This window comes from Elgaria multicarinata, chromosome 7 (genome assembly GCF_023053635.1).
Source record: "Elgaria multicarinata webbii isolate HBS135686 ecotype San Diego chromosome 7, rElgMul1.1.pri, whole genome shotgun sequence".
NCBI lineage: Eukaryota > Metazoa > Chordata > Lepidosauria > Squamata > Anguidae > Elgaria > Elgaria multicarinata.
In genome coordinates this window covers 3562761-3589538 of record NC_086177.1, presented here as the reverse complement: position 1 = coordinate 3589538, position 26778 = coordinate 3562761, and the positions used below count along the sequence as shown (strand labels likewise).

The window sequence follows — 26778 nt, the reverse complement described above, 5'->3', positions numbered from 1 at the left end:
TGTGGGTGGTGCAATCATTGATGTTCGAAAGTCTGTGGGGTGGAATTTCTTGTGCCAGATTTGGGGCTGGTTTGAAGTTCCACTGTTGATGGGGTGTGTAGCTGTGAACTGAAGGGGCATAGCATATACCATAAGTATGCTCCTTCTCTGTGCTGCCCACCCATACCCACCCATGACAGCATTCTGCTTCAGCAGTTCCACCAGCATGTCTCCATAATCGAATAGCTCTGTGGTGTATCTGAGGTGTTCAGCTATTGTATCTGCTATGGTGGCAGGGTATCTAGCGTCATGCTGCTGTAGTGGGGCTGAGTCTTATAGTTCAGCCTTCTCATCAGCCCAATCCAGTGCCCTGCAACAACTCCCAGCATTCCTCACCATTGACCATGCTGGTTGGGGCTGATGGGAGTTGAAGGCTGCTATAGTCTCACAAGTTTTGTCCTCATTTCCCTGCATCTTGGTCTTTTTAACTGCCACAAAGAAAGGGACTAACTAATTTTGTTCCTTTCTCTTCATTAGTAGACATGAGGAACTGTATATTATATTGCAAAGGTCATGCTCAAGTGATCCAGAATTTTGATGAATGTATGTGTTGGCAGCAAAATAGAAACATGTGTCACCAAGGCATAACATTTCAGGTGGATTTTTGTGGTCAGAAAAGCTGTTCTCCAGCTGGTGTAAGGTGCTTGCATGTTTAATGTGAAGCCTTCTGAGCAATGAGCATGTAATGAGGTATATGTTTTTAAAACTCACCCTGGAGGCTTCACCTTGGCAGGATTTATTTATTCCTTTATTTATTTAAGCATTTTTATCCTACCCTTTAGCCAAAAAGGCTGTCAAGGCAGCTTACAAAAATATTTCTTAAGACAGTCCCAGCGCACAGGCTTACAGTCTAAAAAAAATGACACAAAAGGAAAGGGGATTGGGAGGGAGGAGGGGGAAAAGCAAAGAAAAGCAAATTCGGGCACTAGATTCTTAGTTCAGCAGTAACAGTTGGTAGCAAGAGGGAGGGGGCTCTCAGCTGGAGCAGGACCCAAGCACGATGGAGAGGTACAGGATGTGAAGATTGCTGTTTCACCTCAGGAGAAGAAAATCTTCTTGTAAGGGTGTTTACAGCAGGAGAAATCAGCTGGAGATCATTATTGCCCTGTGCAGTTTAGATGGGTTCAAGCACTTCCAGGCAATCAAAAAAGCATTTAATCTGTTGCCAGCACGACTAGCCAGCCCTTCCTAACACCTGGAAGTGTTCCACACCCACCCATCAAGATTTGTTGCCTGGAACAACCCACAGTGGTGAGTGTGTCATCCGAATCCAGATGGCTTTGCACAGGTGGGATGTTTTTTGGAAACAACCCACCCTGATAAGCCATGGGTTGTCGTAGTAGTTGTTTTACCTGCGATGGGTTGCCGTGTTGTCCAAACCCAGACATGCCAACATATCGTGGGTGCAGGATATTAGGCAGCAATCTGCTCAGCAGTGGTGGAGGAAACGCTTGCCACTTTTCCTGAGTGATCATGGCCAAGCTGCTTGCAGTTGCCCTTTCCTTTTGATGGCCCTTTTAACTGTGCCCAAATGGCATTTTGGAGTTGTCGTATTTGGCTCCCTTCGTTCTGCCTATCCTCCTGTTCCTGCTCTGCTTGCAATACTGATCATGATCGGAGCCCTCCCCCCTTTTTTTGCCAAGAACACCCACCCACCCCTGTGCATTTTCCCAACCTCATGGAATTTGTTTTTTGAGCACGTTTCTTCACCTGTCAAAGAGCTCAAGATCACCCACTTACCCAGGTCATGTTCTGGATTTAAAGCATTGCCCCGACCCTTGGGGAATCCCCTCCTCCTAGTGCATCCCTCCCCTAGAAGTCCAGCAGTACCAACAGTTTTTCATATAAAAGTGCACCACACTCCATTTTTTGCTCCCAGTTGCAGTAATGGCTTCTAATTTGACAGCTGTTTGACTCTGAAAAATAGTTGCTGGGGACTCAGGCAAGTGGGGATTCTTAGCCTGACATCCCCAGGGGACCGGGCAACCCTTTGAAACCTGGGATAACCCTGCTAAGGGGTGAAATACACCTTGTTTCCCCGCCTGTCAGCTGTTAAAGGCTGTCATAGCAGCCTCTGTACAGTCTAGCCTTTCCTGTTACAATTTATGTTGAATGCTTGAGCTGTCAAAGTGTCCAGCCAAGGCAAGCCTCTATAGTTTCAGCTGCATGGGCTCGCCTAGGCTGAGGTTGATGGTGAAAGTTGTTGCAGTAGTGATGGAGTTTCTCAAGTACCTCCTGTCCCTGGGTCCGGATGATAAAGATGTCATTAGGGTGTCTCAAGCAGAGACAGGAGCTAAGGAAACAATTTTCTGAGTCAGCCATGAAAATATTGGCATATTATGGAGCCATGCAAGTACTCATGGCAACATGGGTAACTTATTTTTTTCAACCTCCTCATTCGCAGGCCTGGGTAACTCATTCAGAGCAGGGGAGACACTGCAACATTTTGTTGTGGGGCCCCATTTGTTCTCTCTAATAATGCACTTTTATACACTGCCTAGAAGTGTAAGAGGGCCACCCAAAAATAAGGAAGTGGTTTCTGCACATTCAAGGGCGGAGTGATCCCACCCCAGACAGCGTCTTTCACCCCATCCCTTGCCATAGCAACAAATGGCGCAGGCAGCAGAGCGGAGTGATCCCATCCTTGTATCCCTCCGCCTTATCGCTGCCTCCATCCCCCCGACCACAAATGGATAGCCCAGCATGGCGGAGGGAGATTCTGGCCTGACACTGTCAAGGATATCGGCAGGGATAGGACATGCATGAGGCGCCCCACCAAGGGATGGGACACGCACATCCCAGGGAACATGTAGCGCCATGATAGTCCCAAGTGGCGCTGGTTCCCATGAGAATCCCCCTTCATGCCGGATCCTCCCACTGTCAAAACAGGAGGAGGAGAAGAGCGCGGCACCAGGTACTGACAGTGGGCGACCCGGCACGAAGGAGGATTCTCATGGAACCAGCGCCGCTATTCAGCAGGGAGGACAGAGAGGGGGTTGGCAATAGTCAACCCTGTGCTAATAGTGAACTCCATGGATTACTGTTTAGGGGGGTACCAAAGATGACATGAAAACAGTCATCCATGAAGTTGACCATTAGCACAGGGTTGACTATTGTGTCGTCCGAACGTGGCCATTGTTAAAGCATTCACTTTATTAGAACAGCAAATATATACTTATGGTCATTACAAGAATAATTGGTTAACAATGTGAAAGCCTTCTCCTCCAGAAATTTATCCAACACCCTTTTAAAGCCATCCAAATTGGTGGCCATCATCACATCTGTGCCCACCATCCATACCATGCATATTTTTGTACACCTCTATCATGTCTCCCCTCAGCCTCCTTTTTTCCGAGCTGAGCAATCCCAGCTGTTGTAACCTTCCCTCGTAGGGGAGATGCTCCAAGCTCTTGATAATCTTAGTTGCCCTTTTCTGCACTTTTTCCAGATCTACAATATCTTTGTTTATGTGGGGTGATCAAAACTGTACACAATATTCCAGGTGTGTTTCCCCCATAGATTTGTATGAAGGCAGCATGATACTGGCAGTTTTATTCTCAATTTCTCCATTTTTAATAATGCCTAACATAGAGTTTGCCTTCTTTACAAGAGCCACACACTGGGTTGACATTGTCATCGAGCTTTTTGTTTGGTCACCATCAGCTCAGAACCTATCGGGTTATACTTGAAGTTGGATTTTTTGTCCCAACATGCATCACTTTCACTTGCTTACTTCAAACCATATCTGCCATTTGGATACGGCGGAGGGATCCTTTACAAGCTCCTCACAATCCCTTTTCGTTTTAACCACCTTAAATAATTTGGTGTCATCGGCAAATTTTGCCACTTCACTGCTCATTCCTAATTCCAGATCATTTATGAACAAGTTGAAAAGAATTGGTCCCAATACAGATCCATGTAGGACCTCACTATTTACTTCCCTCTATTGGGAGAATTTACCATTTATTCCTACTCTCTGCTTTCTGGTTTTTATTCAGTTACTGATCTGTAAGAGGATCTCTCCTCTTATTCCATGACTGCTAAGTGTCGTGTTTCTCAGAAAACGCCTGCTTTGGATGGGAGGCAAATGAGGAGGCTTGCTAAGTAATCCACAAAGCTTTTATTAAGCAACAAACATCTCTTCTACCTGAAGAGAGTCTAATCTCTTGGAAACTTACCCCTAGGCAAAACTATGCAAACTAAGCTAGACAATTGTCCGCTCAAGAAGAATAGGAAGCCACTTCCCAAACACCCATAACTTCAGAGAGCCTGGTGTGGAGGCAGGTTCTGGCACAATCCTAGTCGGACCGACTTTCTCATGCCTTCCACTCTGTGCGTTTCAGCTTCTGGTAGAGCCTATAGCATCAGCTAGCTTGTTGGGACGCTCTCCTCCGGAAGAAAGCTCACTTCCCACTGAGTGTGTAGGATTTGGCCTTGAGGAGTTAAGCTCTGGAGAGGGCTGTCTCCCAGCTGGGGTATCACACATGAGAGCTTCCTTCCCCACTGGTACAGGTTGGCTGGTGTCTGGCGCCTCCTCCTCTATTTCCGAATCTGATTTTGATTGATTACCTGAAACACCTTCTCCCAAAACAGGGGCAGTAGGGTTAGACATGACACTAAGTATGCTCAGGAGTCTTTGGCAAGGGACTTTATCAAAAGTCTTTTGGAAGTCCAAATAAACAATGTCCACCACATCAACCCTGTCTACATGCTTATTGACTTTTTCAAAGAACTCTAAAAGATTAGTGAGACAGGACTTACCTTTGCTGAAGCCATGTTGATTCCCCTCCCCCCCCAGAAGGTCCTTCTATACACTTACTAGTCTTTAATAATTCTTTCAACCAATTCACCTGGAACAGACATTAAACTAACTGGCCTGTAATTTCCCAGATCCCCATTGGATTCCAATTTAAAAATTTGTGTTACATTGGCCATCCTCCAGGCCTCCGGTATAGAGGCTGAGCTTAGGGACATGACACCATGAGTTAACCATGCTGGTGACCTCTTGGTCTTGGTGCTACCTTTCTTAACCGGTGGTATATATTTTAGCTGAACTACTGTTATTGTGGTTTTGAATAACCTCAATGCATTTTGAAGGGATTTAACCCTCTTGACTCTCCCTTTCAACTTCCTTTTTACCAGTTCCCTAATTTTAGAGACGTTTCCTTTAGAGAAGTGATTTGTTGGACTTCCTGGGCAGTTTTCCACTTAAATATAAATTTAGTCTAAACCTAGATACTTGAAACTTGGCATGCATACTAGGGTGACCCTAGAAGTGTGCACTTAAGAATTATTTTGTTGTTAAAATGCATTAATTCATTTTAATGTGTCCATGTGGTTGAAGTCTGTAGTAACATTGTCAGTCACTAGGGGCAGGTATCCCCAACAGTACATAGCTTTGCTGTCAATACAGTTTGAAGTCAGGGGAGATTAGGAGGCTGAGGGACTGAATTATATGACTCTTCCTCACCTCCCTACTGTGAGGCAGCCACCATTTAGGGGAATGGAGTAGACAGACCCCTCCCTCTAGAGTTCTAGGGCTAAAGAATGGCAGGGACCATGCCTAGGGGTTCCAGTAGGCACGGCTTCACTCAGGGCAGGCACAATGTGTCCAACTTGGACAGATCAGAGTTGGAAGGGGCCTGTAAGGCCATCAAGTCCAACCCCTGCTCAATGTTGTTTTTGTTTGCTTAAAAGCTTTGCTGTATCCAACCTATGCAAAGCTGGGACAATTCGCAAGTAATGAAATAAAAGGTTTAGCTGCCCTGCATAGTGACATTTTCATGAATATTACAATAATTGACTGTGGTCAAAGAGTAGGCAGTCAGTTGAATGGTATTTTAATCCTATGTTATGCTACTATTAAATAGCAGGAGGGCCAGCAAGAAGTTGGCATCCATAGTTGATAGACCAAGGAAGACTACAGTATTAATACAAAAGGAGTATTATACAAGTTGTGGCTTCTCCTGGTAGAGAAGCAGTAGGATCTGTGACAATATGACCTGTATTATATGATAAAACATTGGGGCTAAGAAACTGGCAGGCAGAGTGCTGCATTTCTCATTTGAATTAGCCAACCTGTTATTTGGCTGTAGCTTGAGCTGGTGGCAGTAAAGGAACTTTGAAAGCAGCCAGGAAGCTAAGGGCGCTCAGTCTACCAGGTCCATATACTTAGTAACTTCTCTACTTTTAAGATAGAAGGGAAAATTCCACTAGGTGTAGTTTTCTCCCATCATTATAGCACTAAATCATGGGGAAAGCTGCCTCTGGTACATTTTCCCGTTCTGCACACAAAGTTAGGCCCGGGTGGGAGGGAGCAGAGGATATATGTGTGTCTGAATGTTACGAATCCTCACAAATCTGACATGAAGGAAGGCAATGAAAACACTCCGCTCTTAGCAGCATGCACGAGACCAGCATGATAGGCAGCAGTGATGGCTCTAGGTTTTACTTTGCTGTAGAGGGGGGGAAAAGCATTGTCAACATGGCAACTGAATGCCTTCTTTTGTGAGTTGAAGGCAAAATAGAGAACCCCCACCAGGTAGAAATCTTTATTCCTCTGTCTGCCTCCACTGAAGGAAAGGAAAGGAACCTCTCGTGCAAGCACTGAGACATTACTGACTCTTGGAGGGATGTCAGTTTTCTTGGCAGGCCTTATAGCGGAGTGGTTTGCCGTTGCCGTCCCTGGCCGTTATTACCTTTCCCCTAACTAACTGGGTACTCATTTTACCGACCTCGGGAGGATGGAAGGCTGAGTCGACCCGAGCCGGCTGCCTGAAACCAGCTTCTGCTGGGATCGAACTCAGGTTGTGGGGAGAGTTTCAGCTGCAGAAACTGCTGCTTTACCGCTCTGCGCCACATGAGGCTTTAGGTTGGCTCTTAGACATGGGGTGGATACAAAAAGAAAAGACTGCAACATTTTAAACAACTAAGTTTAAAATATTACTGAAGAAAAATATTAATAGGATTTTAAAAAAAATCTGAATGGATACAATCACACACAAACACACTATGAGGAATAGGGTAACAAAATAACCAGAGATAAATACATCTAGCTAACCTAACTATTTTAGTGACCCTGTTTTATTTAAGTCCCTACCAAGCAATATCTTATTGTCATTGGTTCAGCTCTCTCAGTCAGTTCTCCAGTTCCGTCAGCTTTGACTCTTTCTTTCCTTTAGGACTCCAGCCTTCTCTCTCTCTCTCTTTTATTTAATTCTCTCTGCTCCTCTGCCTTTCTTCCTTAGGCTTTTATGCCTCTTAAAATTAGGGGTTCTTTTCTCCCTCCGCAACTTCAGCCAATCAGGAGGTTGTTTTTTGTCCCCCCCCCCCCTACAAATTAAGTTTCTATTTCCTGGGTTTAAAACTTCTCCCCCTATTTTTCTGAATTCTTGCTGAATTTTATAATCTCCTGCTTCTCCGAGCACAACTTCCTGAACTCTCCCTTCTAACTAACCTGTTGACTCTTAAACTATTAACCTTTTGGAAGAAACTGACTAGTGCGCACGCGCACAAACACACACACACACACACACACACACACTCCTAAAACCAAACTAAATGCAAAAATGGAGGACAGTTCTGTTGTTTCACAGCAACTTTAGAGATACAGCTGTCCTGCCACTTGGGGTGGCAGCCAAGGCATGGGTTAGCCCAGACCCCAACTCTTTCCTTTCCTCTCAATCACTAATCAAGTTATCTATTATAAAATTGCATCACTGGGCCTCTTTCTTTCTTTCTTTCTTTCTTTCTTTCTTTCTTTCTTTCTTTCTTTCACTCTTGGGTCAGAACCAAAGCAGAGTTCAAGAATGGTAGGACCTGCCTTTTGTACCAGTAGCCAAAGGCTTTGGGATGCTATGCTGCTGCCCAACGCAGACATCAAATTGATCCAAATTGATTCTGTCCTGTACTTTAGGACTGGAAGAAATGCACTGCAGTCTCCCCAGCCCTAAACACTCAAACTCACTTTTTCTTCTTCTTAGTTTGACTTTAATATCAGTAGTGCTCTTGTTTATGCAAACACTTTGCTACCCAAATGTGCTTTTTGTTTGGATAAATGCACTTGTCCAATTGATAAGAACAAAGGTCTTGTATTAGAAGTCCTTTTTCTGTTGGCAGCTTTGGCTGCAACTTGTTTTATGAAGCTGAATATTTCTTGTCTTTTTGCATCTGTGAAGAATGTTGGGGCCTGAGGTCCTTTTTTCTCCTTAGCTTATGTCATCTCTTGGGGAAAGATTCACTGTAGATACTAAGCACTTGTTAAAAGATGTTGGGGCTTCCAGCAACCCCCTCGTTTGATCACACTGGAAAAGTTTCTTTGGAATTACAAGCTAGGCCTTATTACAGCAAGATCAGAAGTTGAGTTTGATTCATTTCTCTCTGCCTGGCCCAGGGACATGGCTAAAAGATCTTCAAAAGGCTACAGCTTCTTTTTATTATCTAGGAGAAAAGTGAAGCAGCTAGTAAATTGCCTTTTCTCCAGGCACAGGCCAACTTTGATTTGTGATAGTGCTGCTTCAGTGTGGTTGAATCTGGAAAACACTCTCCCCCAAATGTTAATTTCTGCCTTGTAAATCTCCTTTCTTCTTTTACCTGGAGAAGTGGCTGATGATCTTAGTCATGACATGTTTAAACCGCTTCACAGGCTCTGGCGATAAATGAATCACAGTTTCAACCTGTCTCCGGGGCTCTTTTTAATTCTTGACTGTAGTTATTTGCAGTGATTCCATTTTGAGAATTGCAGGGGGTGAGAGCGGGAGGAAACTTTGATTCCAGTGCTGCACTTCCTTTAAATGAGGCTTTCGTTGTTGTTGTTTTGTTTCATTTTGGATTGCGATGCGATCATTCATTTGGCTAAATAAGAAAAAAAGATGACATTAGAGGGTGTTGAGGCTTTTCCTGTTTCCCCCAAAGACATAATTAGCGAAAGAGAGAGCACACTTCCCCCCCTGCCAGCTGCTTTATCAACACAGATTTTAAAACATGTCTTTAGATCCACCTTGCGATGCATCCCATCCCCCCCCCCGCCCCATATGCAGGCCCTGTAGTTCCCTTCATGATTAGACAGCTCCTATTGGAGCGTCTGTGATTCTGAAGTGCACAGCAGGCCTTTCTGCATGCTCAGTTTCCTGTTTCAGACTTCGCCTCAGTTCTGGGTGATAATGTTGATCTGGAAGCCTTATTCAGGTTCCTGAGATCTGTTGAATGGCTGTCCTCTTTTTCAGACTGTTCATATCATTGGGAATAAGTCACTGATGTCAGAATTCTGCATTTGCAACTAGACTAATGTATGATGCGATCAGTTTTACTTACCATTGGCGCATCATGGAATTTCAAAGTAAATGAGAGGGGGGAAACTGGCCAAAGCAACTTGCAAATTTGTCTACAACATGAAGTGTCTGACATGATACTACTATTGTCCTGGCAAGCCAGTGGTCAGCTTACATCTGTGGGGAGTTCATTTTCTCCTTACTCTACTGGATACTTCCCTCCAGACCTCTGTTCTGCTTGTATGGATTCCAAATAGAAATCCATGAATGGAAACATCATTCTGTGTCTGGATCGTCCTTGCAGGGTTGGGGTGCAATTTTGGAGTAAGCAGGGAAGGTGTTGTCTTGCTGGTATCTCCAGGCACCCACTGAAATCCAGGGCTTGTATCTGAGAAAGGGTGAAAAAAAGTAATCAGAAGAAGCAGTAAAATTAAAATGCTTGTGTAGAAATGCTTGACTAATTTTATTTTAGATTTCTCATTCTAACTATCCCTTAGGCTCAGGCTTAGTAACAATTTAAAAATGTAAAACTTAACATAATTTAAATTTGAAGCTCTTCTCTTTCCTGAATGCTCCTGGCAGGCAACAATAATTTAAAACAGGCATAAAATGGGTATTTTTGAAAGCAGATAAAAAACATGAGAAATGTGAAAACTGTTCCTCTTCTCCACTTAAAAATAAAATAAAACCTACAACTAAACTACCCATATTATCTTCAGTCACCAAATGCTCTTTTAATTAGAAGTCCAGATTTATTTTGATGGACCTGCAGACAGATGGATTTTCAGAGCTAGGGAACCGCTGCCTAAGGACATCCCACCCCATCCTCCCTGGCCCTCTGTTGTTTGGGGCATGAAGGGCAGAATCAAGAGTCTGCCTTAGGCCAGATTGAGGAGAGTCCCAGGAAGACATCCTTGGGGTGAGGGTGGGCATCCTGTATTAAAGACCACTTACAGTTCTGCTTGAGGACTGCATAGTGTGGTTCTCTATGTATTGGACACAATTGTTGTGAATTAACCAGCCTCATGTAATAGGTATGCATGCCAAAGGACCCAATTCCTTACTTCCCAAACTGGTGCCTGTTTATTGTGTGCGGATAACATTGCTATAATTGTTAAGAGCTTTAAAAAGACAGGTAGTAATTATAACCCATGCTCTTAAAATACATTTAGAATGCAGTCCGGTCCAAATAGTTGCCAGCCTCCAAAAATGGGGGCTCCCCACTATCCTGTGCAGGGTGGCTGGAGCACAGAGGGGATCCTCTCCTCTGCTCCAGCCACCCTGCACTTTTGTCTAGATTTTGCCTGTTCAGGTGCAGCTTTGAGGACGGCAAAGGAAGGGGTCTGAAGACGTGATAGGGATCTGTGTAAAGCGGCTTCCACATTCTCCATCCTACTCCTGGACCACCCACTTTTCGGCCTCTCCATGCTCCATTTCTGAGCTTGGAGAAGTAGTCGGTGGGGCAAGAACTGTGAACTCCAGCTGGGAGAACATAAGAAGAGCCCTGATGCTGAATCAGACCAAGGGTCCATCTAGTTCAGCACTCCGTTTACACAGTGGCAACCAGCTATTGACCTGGAACCCACAAGCAGGACATGGGTGCAACAGTACCCTCCCTCCCATGTTCCCCAGCAACTGGTGCATACAGGCTTACTGCCTCTAATGCTGGAGGTAGCACATAGCCATCAGGATTAGTAGCCATGGATAGCCTTCTCCAGGAATTTATCCAACCTCCTTTTAAAGCCATCCACATTGATGGCCATCACTACGTCTTGTGGTTGCAAATTTCATAGTTTGACTATGTGCTGTGTGAAGAAGTATGTCCTTTTATTTGCCCTGAATCTCCCACCGAGGAGCACCTGGGAATGACCCCGGGTTCTAATATGATGGAGAGTATTCTAAAAGTGGTTGCACCATAGATTTGTATAAAGGCAATATGATACTGGCAGTTTTATTCTCACTTTGTTTTTTAATTATGCCTAACATGGAGGGGTTGGGAAGTGTGGTTTCTGGGGATCAAAAAATCCTATGGCCCTCTAGACAGTGTCTAGTGACCATAGGGTTGTGCCCTAAACCTTGAATGCAACCAAAAGTAGATCAAACCAGTCCATACTCCAGGAAATAAAGCCAGACTGCTCACTTGAGGGAATGGTATTAAAGGCAAAACTGAAGTACTTTGGCCACATAATGAGAAGACAGGATACCCTGGAGAAGAGGCTGATGCTAGGGCAAGTGGAAGGCAAAAGGAAGAGGGGCCGACCAAGGGCAAGATGGATGGATGATATTCTGGAGGTGACAGACTTGACCTTGGGGGAGCTAAGGGTGGCAACGGCCGACAGAAAGCTCTGGCGTGGGCTGGTCCATGAAGTCACGAAGAGTCGGAAGCGACTGAACGAATAAACAACAACAACAAGATATTGCCCTGTCACTGAAGTGGTGCCTCTGTTCTCCTGCAGTTTGTCTGGGTTTTTGAAAGCACTTGGGACCATAAAATACAATTGTAAATGTTTAAATTGTTTTTTCTGTGATGCAAACCCTGACTTTATGCTCTCACTGAGGAGGGCACACGTGCTGATTTTCATCCCTGCCCCAACCCCATTTTTGTATCAAGAGGCAAATCTGCCCTAGAGCTTGCTGACATGTCATGTGTGACTGTGACATGCCATGTATTGCTGTGTTGAACGCTTGTCCTATTAGACTAGGGAAATCTCTCTCTATTAGTTGGGGAGGGCCTTTGTTTCCTTGAGCTTTCTCCTTTGCAGAACTCAGGGCACATGCTGCAAATTTCCCTTTTTATAAATTTGCCTCGTTCCAATCCTTGTATGAACATAAGAAGAGCTCTGTTAAACCAGACCAAAGGTCCACCTAATCCCACAGTCTGACTCCTCATAAATTTATATAATCCCTTTTTAATGCCATTTAGGCCAGTGGCCATCAAAACATCTTGAGGCCATGGATTTGGTTATTTATTTATTTGTTTATTTTATATCCTGCCTTTCCACCCAAAATTGGTACTCAAGAAGGCTAACAATAAAATCCAGATTAAAAACAAAATCTTAATTAAAACATAATATAACAACAAATAAATTAAAAATACAACAATAAAAGAAATAAAAAGCATCAGTCAATTATGCCCCCTTCAGCAACAGACCAGCTTATATGCCAAAGACCTGCCTGAATAAAACATTTTTGCTTGCCAGTGGACTGGCAATAGAGAGGGGGGCAACCTAGCGTCCCCCAGCTGGGAGTTCCACAACCCTGGGAGTAGCCCCTGAGAAGGCCCTCCCTTGTGGCCCCAACAGATGTGCCCCTAGCTGACGGAAGGGCCTCCCCTGACGTTCTTAAAACCTGGGCTGGCTTGGATGGGAAAAGGTGGTCCTTCAGATAGCCACCGTTCTTCCTTTTGAATCTATTACTGAGATTTAATTGAGAGTGCTTTACTTGGCGATAACACTCTCATTTCACGGATTTATACCCTAGTTGCAGGTGCCTGCCTGTTGCCTGGATCCCCTCAAATTTCTGTGTGCTTATCAAAAGCCCAATGCCCTTATTTGCTGTAGTTAGCATTGAATAAGCAAGAGCCACTAGTGTTATGACAGAGGAAGAAAAAAACCCCTCTTTCTGCTTTCTCCACACCATGCATAATTTTATAAATCTGTCATGTTGCCACTGTTTTTACATTTTTTCCTAAACTGAAAAGTTTCACTTCCAGCCAAGTGCTTTTACTTTGTCATAGTTTAAACCCCCTTAGGTGCAATGATTTTTGTTGTTTTAAAACTTGGTGATAACTCTCTCTTCACAGATTTATCATATGGTTGTGCCGACCTGCCTCCTGTATCTACACAAATTCCTGTGTGCTTGTCAGATGTCTGCTGCCTTTATTTTGCTGCAGTTATTCTTGAATAAGCAATACCAGCTTTCTTGGAGTGCTTCCAAGCAAGGCTTTTACTGTGTGATCTCACTGCCCCATTCACAGAATTGTAGGGAAGAGCCAAATGACTACAGCTTCCATTTGTCACTAACCCCTTTATGTTTTTCCACTGCTCCTTCCAACTTGTTTCTGTTAAGAAGAAAAAGAGTGAATAGCTGTACAGTCCCTTTTCAGCATTAGTGCTAGGAGGGCTCTGTCTGGAAGTATGCTTTTTCTTTTAACTGTCTCCCTATATGGCTCGGGTCCAGGTTATTTGAAAGACCGTGTTCTCCCTTACGAGCCTGCCTGTGCTTTAAGATCTTCTGGAGAAGCCCTTCTTTCAGTCCCACCATCTTCACAGGCGTGCTTGGTGGGAACATGGGAGAGGGCCTTCTCGGTGGCTGCTCCAGTGCTCTGGAACTCTCTTCCCGGGGAAGCTAGGTTGGCTCCCTCCTTGATGGGCTTTTGGAAGCAGGCTAAAACTTGTTTGTTCCAGCAGGTGCTTGGAGAATAATCCAGCCCTCCATCTATGTTAATGACTTATAATTTTGTTGTGTATTTTAAAAGTTTATGGTTCTTCGTCGTGGTCTCTGTGCATCACACAAAATGGGCTCTGCGCCTGCGCGGAGTCTCGATCGGAAAAAAACTTCTATAACTGAGGCGTTTTTGGCGGGAACCCCTCCCCCACGCTCGGAGTGCGTATGTGCAAGCTGAGGGGTTCCCGCCCAGAAGCTCAGTTCTCTTTCGACTGCCATTGTGGTGACCTCGTTGGGAAAATTCTCTGTAGAAAATAAAATTGTAAGAGGCGTTTTATTCTTCTTCTTCTTCTTTCCATCCTTCTCATATTTCTACTTTATTATTATTATTGTTATTTTACAATTTTCTTTTCCTATTTTTTCGCGAAAGGCGAAAACGCCCGAAAGGGTGCATGGCCCTCAAGGCCCCGTTCAGGAAGTGTATGAAGTGTGGAAGTAAACTTCCCCCCTCAGACGGACACTCCTTGTGCCTTTTGTGTTTGGGTGAAGCCCATATTGTCGAGACCTGTCGTTTTTGCCAAGCTTTTTCCAAGCAAACACGACGACACAGGTCAGATAGGCTGAAAGCCCTGCTTTGGAGCAAAGCCTTACAATCAGTCGAAAAACCCTCGACATCGACTTCTAGCACTATGGAGCCTGTTGAACCTCCCCCAAAATCTCCTTTATTGGCTCAGGAACAACAGCCGGAGATACCTGTGATGCCTGGGAGAAGTGTTACGCTTTCCATTGCCAAACGATTAGCAAAGAAAGCAAAAAAGGGCAAAGCATACTGCCTCATAACCAGAGGAGTGCAGGAAGAGTGTGCCGAACCCTACTCGGCCGTCTTTTCCTCCTCTGATGAAAACCAGAGGAGTGCAGGAAAAAGAGAAATAAAAAATCTCTTAAAAAGAGTGTGCCGAACCCTACTCGGCCGTCTTCTCCTCCTCTGATGACTAATATACCGATGTCGACGGTTGATACCGTACAATCCCCATCGACATCGAGGAATAATCCTTTGCCGCAAACTTCGGCGGCCGAGGCTTCGGCATCGATGCCAATACCGGCACAACCTCTGCCACCTCCACCGCCGCCGCCGCTTCTGTTGTCGCCTATACCGACACTAAGACCGCAGTCGGCACACGGTCCGAGATTGACTTCAACTTCTGAAGGGGAAATCAGAGACATTTCTCCCACTCCTATACCCCCTGGTCAGACGCGACCTGAGGACAGGCGCTATAGACACGACTCCCCAGAATCCATGCTTTCGGGTCACTCAGGGAGAGGCTACTATTACTATGACAGACCACCGCTGTCGAGAGACAGGTCCCGTTCACCACACCATGAGAGATGGGAACGGTATCCTTGCAGTGACCAATATTACGGTCGAGACATGTATTATCAAAGACCTTATGAAGGACAGTGGGGATATTCTCCCCAAGCCTATCACGCCCGACTACCATACTATGGGGGACATCCACGGGCTGAACCTGTAGCTAGACCGTCCGCTACAATGCCTAACCCTCAATCCAGTCTCATCGATGCCAGTACACAGCCAATGCAACCGCCTTCAACTCTACCTCCCAGTATACAGGCATCCCAACCACAACAACCGGAACCACTCATTCACATGCTGGTTCCTAGAGTCAATTCTCCATCGTCTCCTCACGACGATTATGAGTCTGATTCTTCATCTTCGTTGTCGACACGACCATCCATTGCGTCCCCAGATATAGAGGTCGCTCCACAAGGGGGAACCTCTCCATCAGAGGATTTGGGTCATTTTTCCGACCAGATTATTAGAATGGCTCAAGCATTAGGTCTACAAGTCGAACAATCCACATCCTCGATACAGGATCCAGTCTTTGACTCCATCCCCTCCGATACCTCAAAACCAGTGGCCATCCCTATGTTACCAGCCTTACTGGAAACTATTAAACAATCTTGGAAGTCACCTTCGACTGCCCCGCCAACATCTAAGAGACTAGAAGGGATGTACAAGGTCCAGAACGCAGATGTCCAGTTCTGGTTTGAGCATCCGCCTCCGAACTCCATCGTCGTCGAGGCCGCTCAGGGAAAAAGCAGACATCAGCATTCATCACCTGTCGATAAAGAGGGACGTCATTTAGACCTCCTAGCACGCAGGTTATACGCTTCCTCATCCTTAGGCTTAAAAATTACAAATTACCAAGCAGCAATGTCAGGTTACCAATTACTGCTATGGGACAAGATGGGGAAATTGATGGAACACTTACCTGACGACAAGAAGCATTTGGCTAGACTCTTCTATTCCAAAGCTTCACAGCTATCCCGTCAGCAGATACATACCTTCAAACACCAGGTTGATTGTATCGCAAAGACTCTGACAGGAACCATAGCACTCCGTCGACATGCTTGGCTCCGCTTGGCGGGCCTTTCTCAAGAGGCTCGCTCTAGAATAGAGGACTTACCATTCGACGGTATCGGGCTTTTCAATGCCGACACCGACAATTCCCTCGATACCGTACAAAAGGCGAGAACAACAGCCCGCCGTATGGGGTTCAACCAACCCCAACAACAATTCCATTACTTTCTTTAATGATAGACTCTCCCACTATTACCATCAATGGGAGACTATCACTACCGACACATGGGTCCTCTCTATAATACAAAGAGGATACCGCATAGAATTTTAAACCCTCCCTCTTCTCGGTAATGTAAGGGTTACACCGCCTACGGTACCTCTACTCCAGGAGGTCGACATGCTCCTTAGCAAAGGCGCCATCGAGCCCGTTCCATGGAGTCACCTTAAAAAGGGTTTCTACTCTAGGTACTTTACCGTACCAAAAAAGAGATGGAGGAATTCGCCCTATTTTGGATCTGCGTTTGTTAAATTTACATATCACAACCAAAAAGTTTAGAATGGTTTCTTTGGCTTCCATTATCCCACTATTACTTAAAGGGCAATGGTTTGCATCCATTGATCTTCGCGATGCACATACCGAAGATATTTACGTTTTATAATTGGCCATAACATCTTTCAATACAGAACTCTCCCTTTCGGCTTATCCACAGCCCCAAGGGTCTTTTCAAAATGTATGTCTACCGTCTGTGCCCACCTTCGTCTCAACGGTGTAGAAGTTTTTCCCTATCTTGATGATTGGCTTATTGTAGCACCAACAAAACAACAACTTCAAAATTCGATACAAATTACTTGCAGTCTATTATGTAAATTAGGCCTCTATATCAACTATGAAAAATCCCAATTAAACCCCTCACAGGTCATTCAGTTCATCGGGGGGATTCTCGATTCCGTATCCGCCCGAGCCTTCCTACCAGCCTCTCGATGCACACGCATCATCCATCTCGCTCAAACTTTTCGACGTCGAACCCACATATCGGCGTTCAAAGTACAGCAGTTATTAGGCCTTATGGCCTCCACCACGGCAGTGGTTCAATATGCCCGCCTAAAGATGCGACCACTTCAATCTTGGTTTCTGAAACACTTCAATCCTCAAAAAGACTCAAAAAATCTCTTACTGTACCCTCCGACAAGAGTAAAAGATTCTCTTGTATGGTGGACGGTAATCGACCATCTAACACAGGGAATCCCGTTCAATCAAGAACAACCAACAAAGATACTGACAACGGATGCGTCAATGAATGGTTGGGGCGCACATTTAAGCTCTCTAACTGTCCAGGGCTTATGGTCCAAGAAGGAAGCCAGACAGCATATAAATCTTCTCGAACTGCAAGCAGTTCAAAGAGCTCTCGTTGCGTTTGAATCCCAGATTACAGGACTTTTTATACAGATAGCCACAGACAATACCACAGTGTTTTCGTATCTGAACAAGGAGGGTGGCACCAAATCGGAACGTCTTCTAAAGTTGACAATGACAGTCTTCGACTGGTGCATCCCAAGACATGTCACTTTCACTGCCATCCATATTGCCGGCACCGAAAACACACTAGCCGATTTCTTAAGTCGTTCCCATCATCTGGCACACGAGTGGCAACTCAGCAAGACTGTAGCCAAATCAATATTCCAAACATGGAACACGCCAGACATCAACCTTTTTGCCACAGAGACAAACAAAATCATTTGCAATTTTTGCAGCCGAGCAGGTCTAGACAAGAACTCCTTGGGCGACGCCTTCACACTGCAATGGACGAACGCCTTCGTCTACGTGTTTCCTCCTTTTCCCATCATACCCAGAGTGATTGCCAAGATAATAGCCAACAAGACCAATTGTATCTTGATCACTCCCTGGTGGCCGAGGCAAACGTGGTTTGCCGCACTTCTACGGTTGTCGAACAGTCGATACAGACAGCTTCCACTGTTACCAACACTGCTGACACAACAACAAGGCATAATCAGACACCCCAATCTACAAACCCTGAGGTTAACAGCATGGAACATTCAGTTCTCCAATCTGATGTAACTTCCACTCGATTGCAAGACATCCTAGAAGCAGCTAGGAAACCATCCACTCGGAAGTCGTATACACAAAAGTGGACTACCTTTGAGAAATTTGCCAAAGATAACAATTTCAACCCTTTCTCTTTCACCATGGACCAAATTCTCACATTTCTGTTATCCCTCTCAGAAAAGGGCTTATCAACGTCTTCCATACACATATATCTATCAGCAATATCATCAATCCGGTCCAATATAGAAAATTCAACTGTGTTTTCACATCCTCTGTCAAAACACTTTTTGAAGGGACTCAATAATTTAACTCCACCAATCCGTGCACCTATACCATCCTGGAGCATCTCAGTTGTACTAAATTCATTAACTTCAAAACCGTTCGAACCACTAGCCGCAACAGACCTCAGGTTACTCTCCTTTAAAATGGCCTTTTTAATAGCCATTACTACGGCTCAGAGATCGAGTGAGCTTGCAGCTCTCCGTATAGATCCCCCTCATCTAACTTCCCATAGGGATAAAGCCATATTAAGGCCTGACATAGCTTTTCTGGCCAAGGTGGTTTCAGAATTCCATCTGAATCAGGACATTGTTCTTCCTGCGTTTTTTCCTTCTCCATCATCACAGATGTAAATTACCCTCCATACACTGGACGTACGAAGGACGTTAGCTTTTTATAAGCAGCGTACAGAACCTTTTCGCAAGTCACCCCGTTTGTTTGTCACATACTCGGGACAACATAAGGGTATGCCTATTTCATCTCAAAGACTTGCACGATGAATCGTTGAGACTATCAAGCTGGCATACCAACTTGCCAAACTCCCTCTGGACACAAATGTCCAAGCCCATTCTACAAGGGCGATGGCCACCTCGACAGCCTTCTGCAAGGGCATCTCCATCCCTGAACTTTGCCGCGCTGCAACTTGGTCGAAGCCATCGACTTTCGTGAAGCACTATCGCTTGGACACGAGAGCGAGAGCCGACTGCTCTTTCGGGAGGGCTGTTCTTTCATCGATATTGACATAAGGACACCGACCCACCTCCTGTAAGTCAGCTCGCTAATCTCCCATTTTGTGTGATGCACAGAGACCACGAAGAAGAAATGCAGGTTGCTTACCTGTAACCGTAGTTCTTCGAGTGGTCATCTGTGCAGTCACACAACCCACCCTACCATCCCCACTTCGGTGTAATAGGTATAGTAACATATGTCTTTCTTAATAACATATATATATATATATACATACGGGCAGTTACCTTAGGGATATAGTAACATTGTTTTGACAAAACTTTATTTCGGTATCGACACCTTCATCGATACTAACATTTAATACTACTGTAAGGACACTGGGTTCGGCATCGATGTCTCCATCGATGCCGGCAGCTTTTATTTTTGCTCGGTTTCGAGGCCACAATGTCGGTCTCCATGAACTGAGCTTCTGGGCGGGAGCCCCTCAGCTTGCTCATGCGCACTCCGAGCGTGGGGGAGGGGTTCCCGCCAAAAACGCCTCAGCTATAGAAGTTTTTTCCCGATCGAGACTCCGCGCAGGCGCAGAGCCCATTTTGTGTGACTGCACAGATGACCACTCGAAGAACTACGGTTACAGGTAAGCAACCTGCATTTTTGTCCCCCCCCCCGCCCAAATGTATGTTTTAAACTTTGTAAGGCCGCCTTGAGGCTCAGCATTGGGCAAAAGGCGGGATACAAATAATAATAATAATAATAATAATAATAATAATAATAATAATAATAATAATAATAATGTTTCAGTCATTTGGGAGTAAAGTTATGACCTTTATTTGTAAAATAATTTAGAAAAAACGGTAGAATATTTTAAAATTAAGCTGTTCATTAGACTTACAGTGCAATTATATACATTTTAATTGGAAGTAAGTCCCATTGTGTTCAATGGGGGTTGCTACATAGGAAGGGTGTTTTGGATTGCAGCCTTAATCAATGGTGTGACTTTAAAAATGTTCTTTGTCTGGAGTTTTAATATAGCTGAAGTTTAGTCTCCCTGCATAAATATTGCTTGATCATAGCCTTTCTCATGTAGGAACACTTGTGTGTGAAACTGAGTACTCTGTTTATTGTTTATTGCAAGCAACCTATAAATTGGCACGAGGCTTAATTGCTCCTATTTGTCTCCTTCTGCCCGTGGGAGCAGCTACACAAGCCAGGGATGCTCTGTCCCTGGCTTTGTTAGTGTTGTGAGGGAACTGGGATCTCTGGCTTGTGTCTTCCCGGACAAGCCAAAGTTCCCAGTCCAGACACAGTTCTAACCAAGCCAGGGACAGAGGGAGCCAAGTGGGAGCCATGATCGGGTCCTGTGCATTAGCTTGCTGCCTCACTCATGATAACCTGGGGTTTAAAGACACCGTGGACTGCTAGTATGTGCAGACTGGGGGGCAATAAGTCCTGGTCTTTCCAAGGCTAGAGCTTTCTTGCTTGCTGAACTGAATGTTGAGGTCTTTCATTTTTCTTCGGCTTGTAGGCTAAAAACCTGGACTTCCGCCGGAAGTGGGACAAGGATGAGTATGAGAAACTTGCAGAGAAACGACTCACGGAAGAGAGAGAGAAGAAAGATGGTTCGTATCATGCTACCAAGGGATGGGACTGCAAGAACCTCATTTCTTTCCTAATGCTCTTACTCCTGTTCAGGAAAAAATAAATAAAGGAAGTGTTCATCAGCTTTTAGAAACTGGGGAATTAAAAATAAGATAGAAAACATGGAGTCCTTGAGAGGCCTCTTTTGGCCAGTAAAGGAAAAATAAAAACGAAGTTAAAATAATACTATTAAACTCTCAAATTAAACCAAAGCATTTTTTTTTAAAAAAAAGCTCTTCTTGGTTATATTTTAGGCAAACCAGTACAACCTGTCAAGCGTGAGCTTCTCCGGCACCGAGACTACAAGGTGGACCTGGAATCCAAACTGGGGAAAACCATTGTGATTACCAAAACAACTCCTCAATCTGAGATGGGAGGGTGAGTTTTCTTGAGCTTTTGCAATCCTAATTCATATGTGTGTTTAGTAGAGAGGGTCCAGTAGATAAACCTGCAGGTGCTGCTATGTCATTCTTAATTCCATACCTGGAGACTGTAGCCAGGTGCATGAGGGCTGACAGTTTGAAATTTAATCCATACAAGTCAGCGGTGTTGCTTGTAACATGAGCAGACTCCTCCTTCTCCAGTGGGAGATTCTCTTCCACCTCCTCCATCATATATACGCCCCTACCCTACCCCCGATCTGTTCCAGAAGGTCCTGTTTAAAGTAAATAGGTCTTGTAGCTCATCAATGATAATAGCTGCTCCTCAGCTGTTAAAGGGGCAATATTTTTCAAGGTCTAAGTGAATGCTGCAGGTTTTTATTAACCTTAGTTAACCTGATTCTCCACACTTGGCGGGGGACAGCTTCATGTCCAGTGAATTGATAAGGTGGATTGCCAACTGACTGGAAAAAATTGTGCTGGCTGGCTTTCGAGCCAGTTGTCAGAAAAATAAGGGACAAGGTTGGCATTTCCCCCCACTCAGACGTTGGTTGGTTTGTTTTTTAGCTGAACACCTCAGTGAATAGGCCACTTTTGTGCTGGGCTCCTGTTTGCAGCCCTCAAGGAAATATACTTGATCCTCAGTATCTGTAGTGGCTTTATACCCTGCACAAGTCTGTAGAGTAAGAGGGGAGGAGTCACCTATGACACTCAAAACTCCACTCTCCAGTTCATTCATCTTTATGTCCCAAGCACCCAAGTTATCTGTCCTGCTCCCAGTCTGTTATTGGAGCTGCTTCACAAAGCTCCATCCCCCATTGAACAATGGGAGGGGGGAACGGAACAATGAAAATGATGTTCACTGGGGAAATGATGTGCACTGCTCCTGCTCCTGTGAGTGAGATTTCCAATAGGTTTTAAAAGCTGCTGGCTGCTGCTGCTGGAGATAGATGGCCCACTCTACTCCCTAATCCAGGACTGGGCAACCTTTTACTCCGCAACCATTGGCCATAAAGGCTGGGAGTTACGGAAGTTGTACTTCGGAGGCATCAGGTTGCCTACCCCTGGTAATCTAATATATTTTCGAGTTCTAATAGCTCATGAATCCAAGAGAAAGACATTTCAGTGGCATCCAGCAAGTAAAGCCTGTCTGGGACAATATTGACTAGACTGCCCTTGTGTGTGGTTCCAGTCTTGAATTGATATGAAAGAGAAACTGGAAACTTCAAGTATTATGGATCTCATTTAATAACAGGCTCAAGTTAAAGGAAGCCAGATTCCGGCTGGACATCAGGAAAAACTTCCTGACTGTTAGAGCAGTACGACAATGGAACCAGTTACCTACGGAGGTTGTGGGCTCTCCCACACTAGAGGCATTCAAGAGGCAGCTGGACAACCATCTGTCAGGGATGCTTTAGGGTGGATTCCTGCATTGAGCAGGGGGTTGGACTCGATGGCCTTGTAGGCCCCTTCCAACTCTGCTATTCTATGATTCTATGAATATTTGGGAACTGATGTCCTTTTTTCTCCCCCAGGTATTATTGTAATGTCTGTGATTGCGTAGTGAAAGATTCCATCAATTTCTTGGATCATATCAATGGCAAAAAACGTAAGGATAACTGGCTTTTTTCTTTTCTTTTGTCAATTAGATTGAGCCTGGATATAGAAATGAGATGTCACTTGCAGACTTAGTCAACAGAGAAACTAAACTGTTGGTCTTTCAGCTGCCTTTGGTTCTGTGGTACAGTCCAAGTGTTCATTCATAGGTCTGGTCTTTTGTGCTGCTCATTCCTTGCTGTGATATGACAGAGGATGAATAGATGCTCCTTGTCTCTTTGAGAGATTTCCAAGGAGTTTTCATACCCTCCTGTTCAATGTGGATATGACGTTCCAAGAGAACTGATAATGACATGAAGTAATGACCAGGTTTGGATGATCAGTGGGCAAAAGAAGCCACGGTGCATGTGCCACTTGCATGCCCATCATTTCTCTAATTATCCTCGCCGTGGCATGAGTTGTCGTGTTGTCTGAACCCGGTTAGGTTCATGGTGGGGGTGGCTTCCCAACCTCTCTGCAATCCAAAGGGGAGGTTGGAAGGCTTGTTGTAGGGGTCATGGGGTAGTTTGGAAGCCACTCCCACCATATACCTTGCGGGATTCGGACAACATGGCAACCCATGTTGCAGTTTGGGTACTTTAGGGCGTACAAGCATTGTGCATTATGCAGGGAAAAGAAGTCACGAGGCTTCTTTTCTTCCACTGATTGTCCGAACCCAGTCAGTACCCCTTCAAAACACCCCAAGTATTTCCCTGGCCCTGCGATCTCAAGTCTTTTTCTGTTTTGATTTATATACAAGATGCAGATAAACCAACTACTGTTGAAGCAAAATAAGATGAGGCAGGCCACGTCAGGGAATAGGGTGATGCATCACTGATGGGGTACTGTCAAGTCTTGAGCCCTCCCGGTGCGTTTATAGTCAACTGAAGAAGTTGATCTTTAAGCAAAGAGATTTTTTTTAATGCAAATTAATCAGTCTAACAGCGATTCAGACCTGGTCATCTTCTGGAAACCTAATGCTATTTGATTATGCTGGCAAAACACTAAATACCTTATCTAAACATCGCTTTGAAGGATGTAAAACAGTAGAAGCAAGAAGTTGTTGCAAATCTGACACCAGTCTGAAGCACAGAATCTGAAAGGCTTTCTCAGTCTCACCCTCAGGGAGGGTCTTCTCCTAAAGATGTCCTGTGATGGGCCAACCTCTTAGAATGCCAAACTCCCCAACGTTGCTCCTCCCTCTTAACCCCACATCTGATCTCTGCATTTCTCATGCCTACCTTCTCCCCCTCTGTGAGTTGCTGTGTTCCCACTGAAGGAGAGGTCATGGTTGGGCTTTGATCTAACTGATTAGTCTGCATCTGGGAAGATTCTTCCGTGACTCTGTCTCCTTGACGCTTGGGTTCTTCCCCTTCCCTTTCGCACGGTTCTTCATCTGACTCTTGAGTCCTCTTCCACGGCCTCTGAAGAGAGTCTGGGCCACTTCTGACAGGTTCAGTCTGCCTTCATCATAGAAGCTTGAAGCCTTGGACTCCTGAGTACATTGCCATGTGTTCATCTTCACAGGTAGCGAGAGGAGCTAGGAGCTAAGGACTGCAGTGTTTTGGGGCGTTTTCCCCCCATGACGGTACTCCGATGGAGGTGCAATATTTGCTTCTATTAATATAGATAGAGGCTTCTACTGTTTTTACCAGAATGTAACTTGAACACATCAAAGCTCAAAGGTTAGGAATCCCACATGGTGCTGGTCTGAACTTCTATCATGTCAAGTCTTTCAGGGTCTTGCTATTTACTGTTTTACTCTGTACAGCACCATGTACATTGATGGTGCTATATAAATAAATAATAATAATAATAATAAATCACTCTGTCTGATAGTCAAACAAGTAGAAGACCTCAGCCTGCTCTGGCTGTTCTGTCCTCTGCCCACCAGAGGGTGAACTACCAACTGCACTGTGGAAAGAATCCTGGTGACTTGTTATGTTTTGAAAATGCTTCATTGTAATTTTATTTATATCCTTCAATTGGGTTATAAATAAATATGATAAACATATCATGGATACTGAGACAGATTGTATTTCCTGAGTTATTTGCCTAAGGATATGATATTGTTCAAATTTCAGTGTAGCTTCTTTTGATTCTAAATCACATGATTTCTGGTCTCTTCGTTGAGAGAGCCTTCTCTCCCCGCTCTGCCCCCCAGGTCATAAATTGTGCTTAGGCATACCTCATTTCTATGGATATAGCCTGTATAACTGAATGAATTCAATCTGAGGGCAAAGGCATGCTTCGCTTTTGGGCACCGTGTATTGTCATGTGAACCCTTGCAGCTCTCAAGCATTTAGGCCCTAATGGCTATTTTTGTGAACCGCCCAGAGAGCTTCGGCTATTGGGCGGTATAAAAATGTAATAAATAAATAAATAGTTGTTGTTTTTAACATGTAGTCATTCAGGTTAAAACAATTTTCTATTTCTTTCATTTTCTTATATGTCTGACTATAAGTTTTGTTCTCTCCCTTCTCCTCCAACCCCAAATAAATCTTTTCTTCTGAGTTGTTCAAGACTCTGCCACTTACAGAACCTTTCTTCCATTTAGTACCCACATAAATCTTTTGTTACTTCCAATATATGCAGAAGAAGCCCCTGCATTCAGTAGGGAAGAGGCAAACACAGGCCTCATATCCATGTTTATGTTAACCAGATATCACTGCAGTTGTACACTCAAGGCTGATCTGTTTTTGTAGAAATGTTTCCCTTCTATATGGAAGCCAAAGCAGCTAACAACAGAAAGATAACCAAGAAGGCCCTGCTCCAGGCCTTCCACGATTGCACCTCATGTCTAGATGAGATATGGTGCGTGCTAACTTAATTAAACTCTGACAGGTATCAATAGAAGAACGAGGAAGAGTGTGAGTCATTCATCTCCAGTTTCTAAGTCTAGCAACTAGAATCATAGAATCATAGAATAGCAGAGTTGGAAGGGGCCTACAAGGCCATCGAGTCCAACCCCCTGCTCAGTGCAGGAATCCACCCTAAAGCATCCCTGACAGATGCTTGTCCAGCTGCCTCTTGAATGCCTCTAGTGTGAGAGAGCCCACAACCTCCCTAAGTAACTGATTCCATTGTCGCACTGCTCTAACAGTCAGGAAGTTTTTCCTGATGTCCAGCTGGAATCTGGTTTCCTTTAACTTGAGCCCGTTATTCCGTGTCCTGCACTCTGGGAGGATCGAGAAGAGATCCTGGCCCTCCTCTGTGTGACAACCTTTTAAGTATTGGAAGAGTGCTATCATGTCTCCCCTCAATCTTCTCTTCTCCAGGCTAAACATGCCCAGTTCTTTCAGTCTCTCTTCATAGGGCTTTGTTTCCAGACCCCTGATCATCCTGGTTGCCCTCCTCTGAACATGCTCCAGCTTGTCTGCGTCCTTCTTGAATTGTGGAGCCCAGAATTGGACACAATACTCTAGATGAGGCCTAACCAGGGCCCAATAGAGAGGAACCAGTACCTCACGTGATTTGGAAGCTCTACTTCTATTAATGCAGCCCAAAATAGCATTGGCCATTTTTGCAGCCATATCGCACTGTTGGCTCATATTCAGCTTGCAATCTACAACAATTCCAAGATCCTTCTCGTTTGTAGTATTGCTGAGCCAAGTATCCCCCATCTTGTAACTGTGCCTTTGGTTTCTATTTCCTAAATGTAGAACTTGGCATTTATCCCTGTTAAATTTCATTCTGTTGTTTTCAGCCCAGCACTCCAGCCTATCAAGATCACTTTGAAGTTTGTTTCTGTCTTCCAGGGTATTAGCTATCCCACCCAATTTGGTGTCATCTGCAAATTTGATCAGCGTTCCCTGCACCTCCTCGTCCAAATCATTAATAAAAATGTTGAAGAGCACTGGGCCCAGGACTGAGCCCTGCGGTACCCCACTCGTTGCCTCTCCCCAGTTTGAGAAGGTATCATTGATAAGCACTCTTTGAGTCCGATTCTGTAGCCAACTGTGAATCCACCTAATAGTTGTTCCATCTAGCCCACTTTTAGCTAGTTTGTTAATCAGAATGTCATATGGTACTTTGTCAAAAGCTTTGCTGAAGTCAAGA

The 26778-nt window shown here is 44.7% G+C and overlaps 2 protein-coding genes across 2 annotated transcripts in view; one reads left to right on the top strand and one right to left on the bottom strand.

Annotated features, from left to right (window-relative positions):
• Positions 1 to 26778, bottom strand: part of LOC134401301 (histidine--tRNA ligase, cytoplasmic-like) — a 380518-nt gene that overhangs the window by 30554 nt on the left and 323186 nt on the right. The gene's annotated exons all lie outside the window — the stretch shown is intronic.
• Positions 1 to 26778, top strand: part of ZMAT2 (zinc finger matrin-type 2) — a 37003-nt gene that overhangs the window by 4385 nt on the left and 5840 nt on the right. Inside the window, exons 2-4 of the mRNA XM_063129699.1 lie at positions 20631 to 20724; positions 20998 to 21121; positions 22659 to 22732. Coding sequence (XP_062985769.1) covers positions 20631 to 20724; positions 20998 to 21121; positions 22659 to 22732 — 292 coding nt within the window. The remainder of the gene's footprint in view (positions 1 to 20630; positions 20725 to 20997; positions 21122 to 22658; positions 22733 to 26778) is intronic.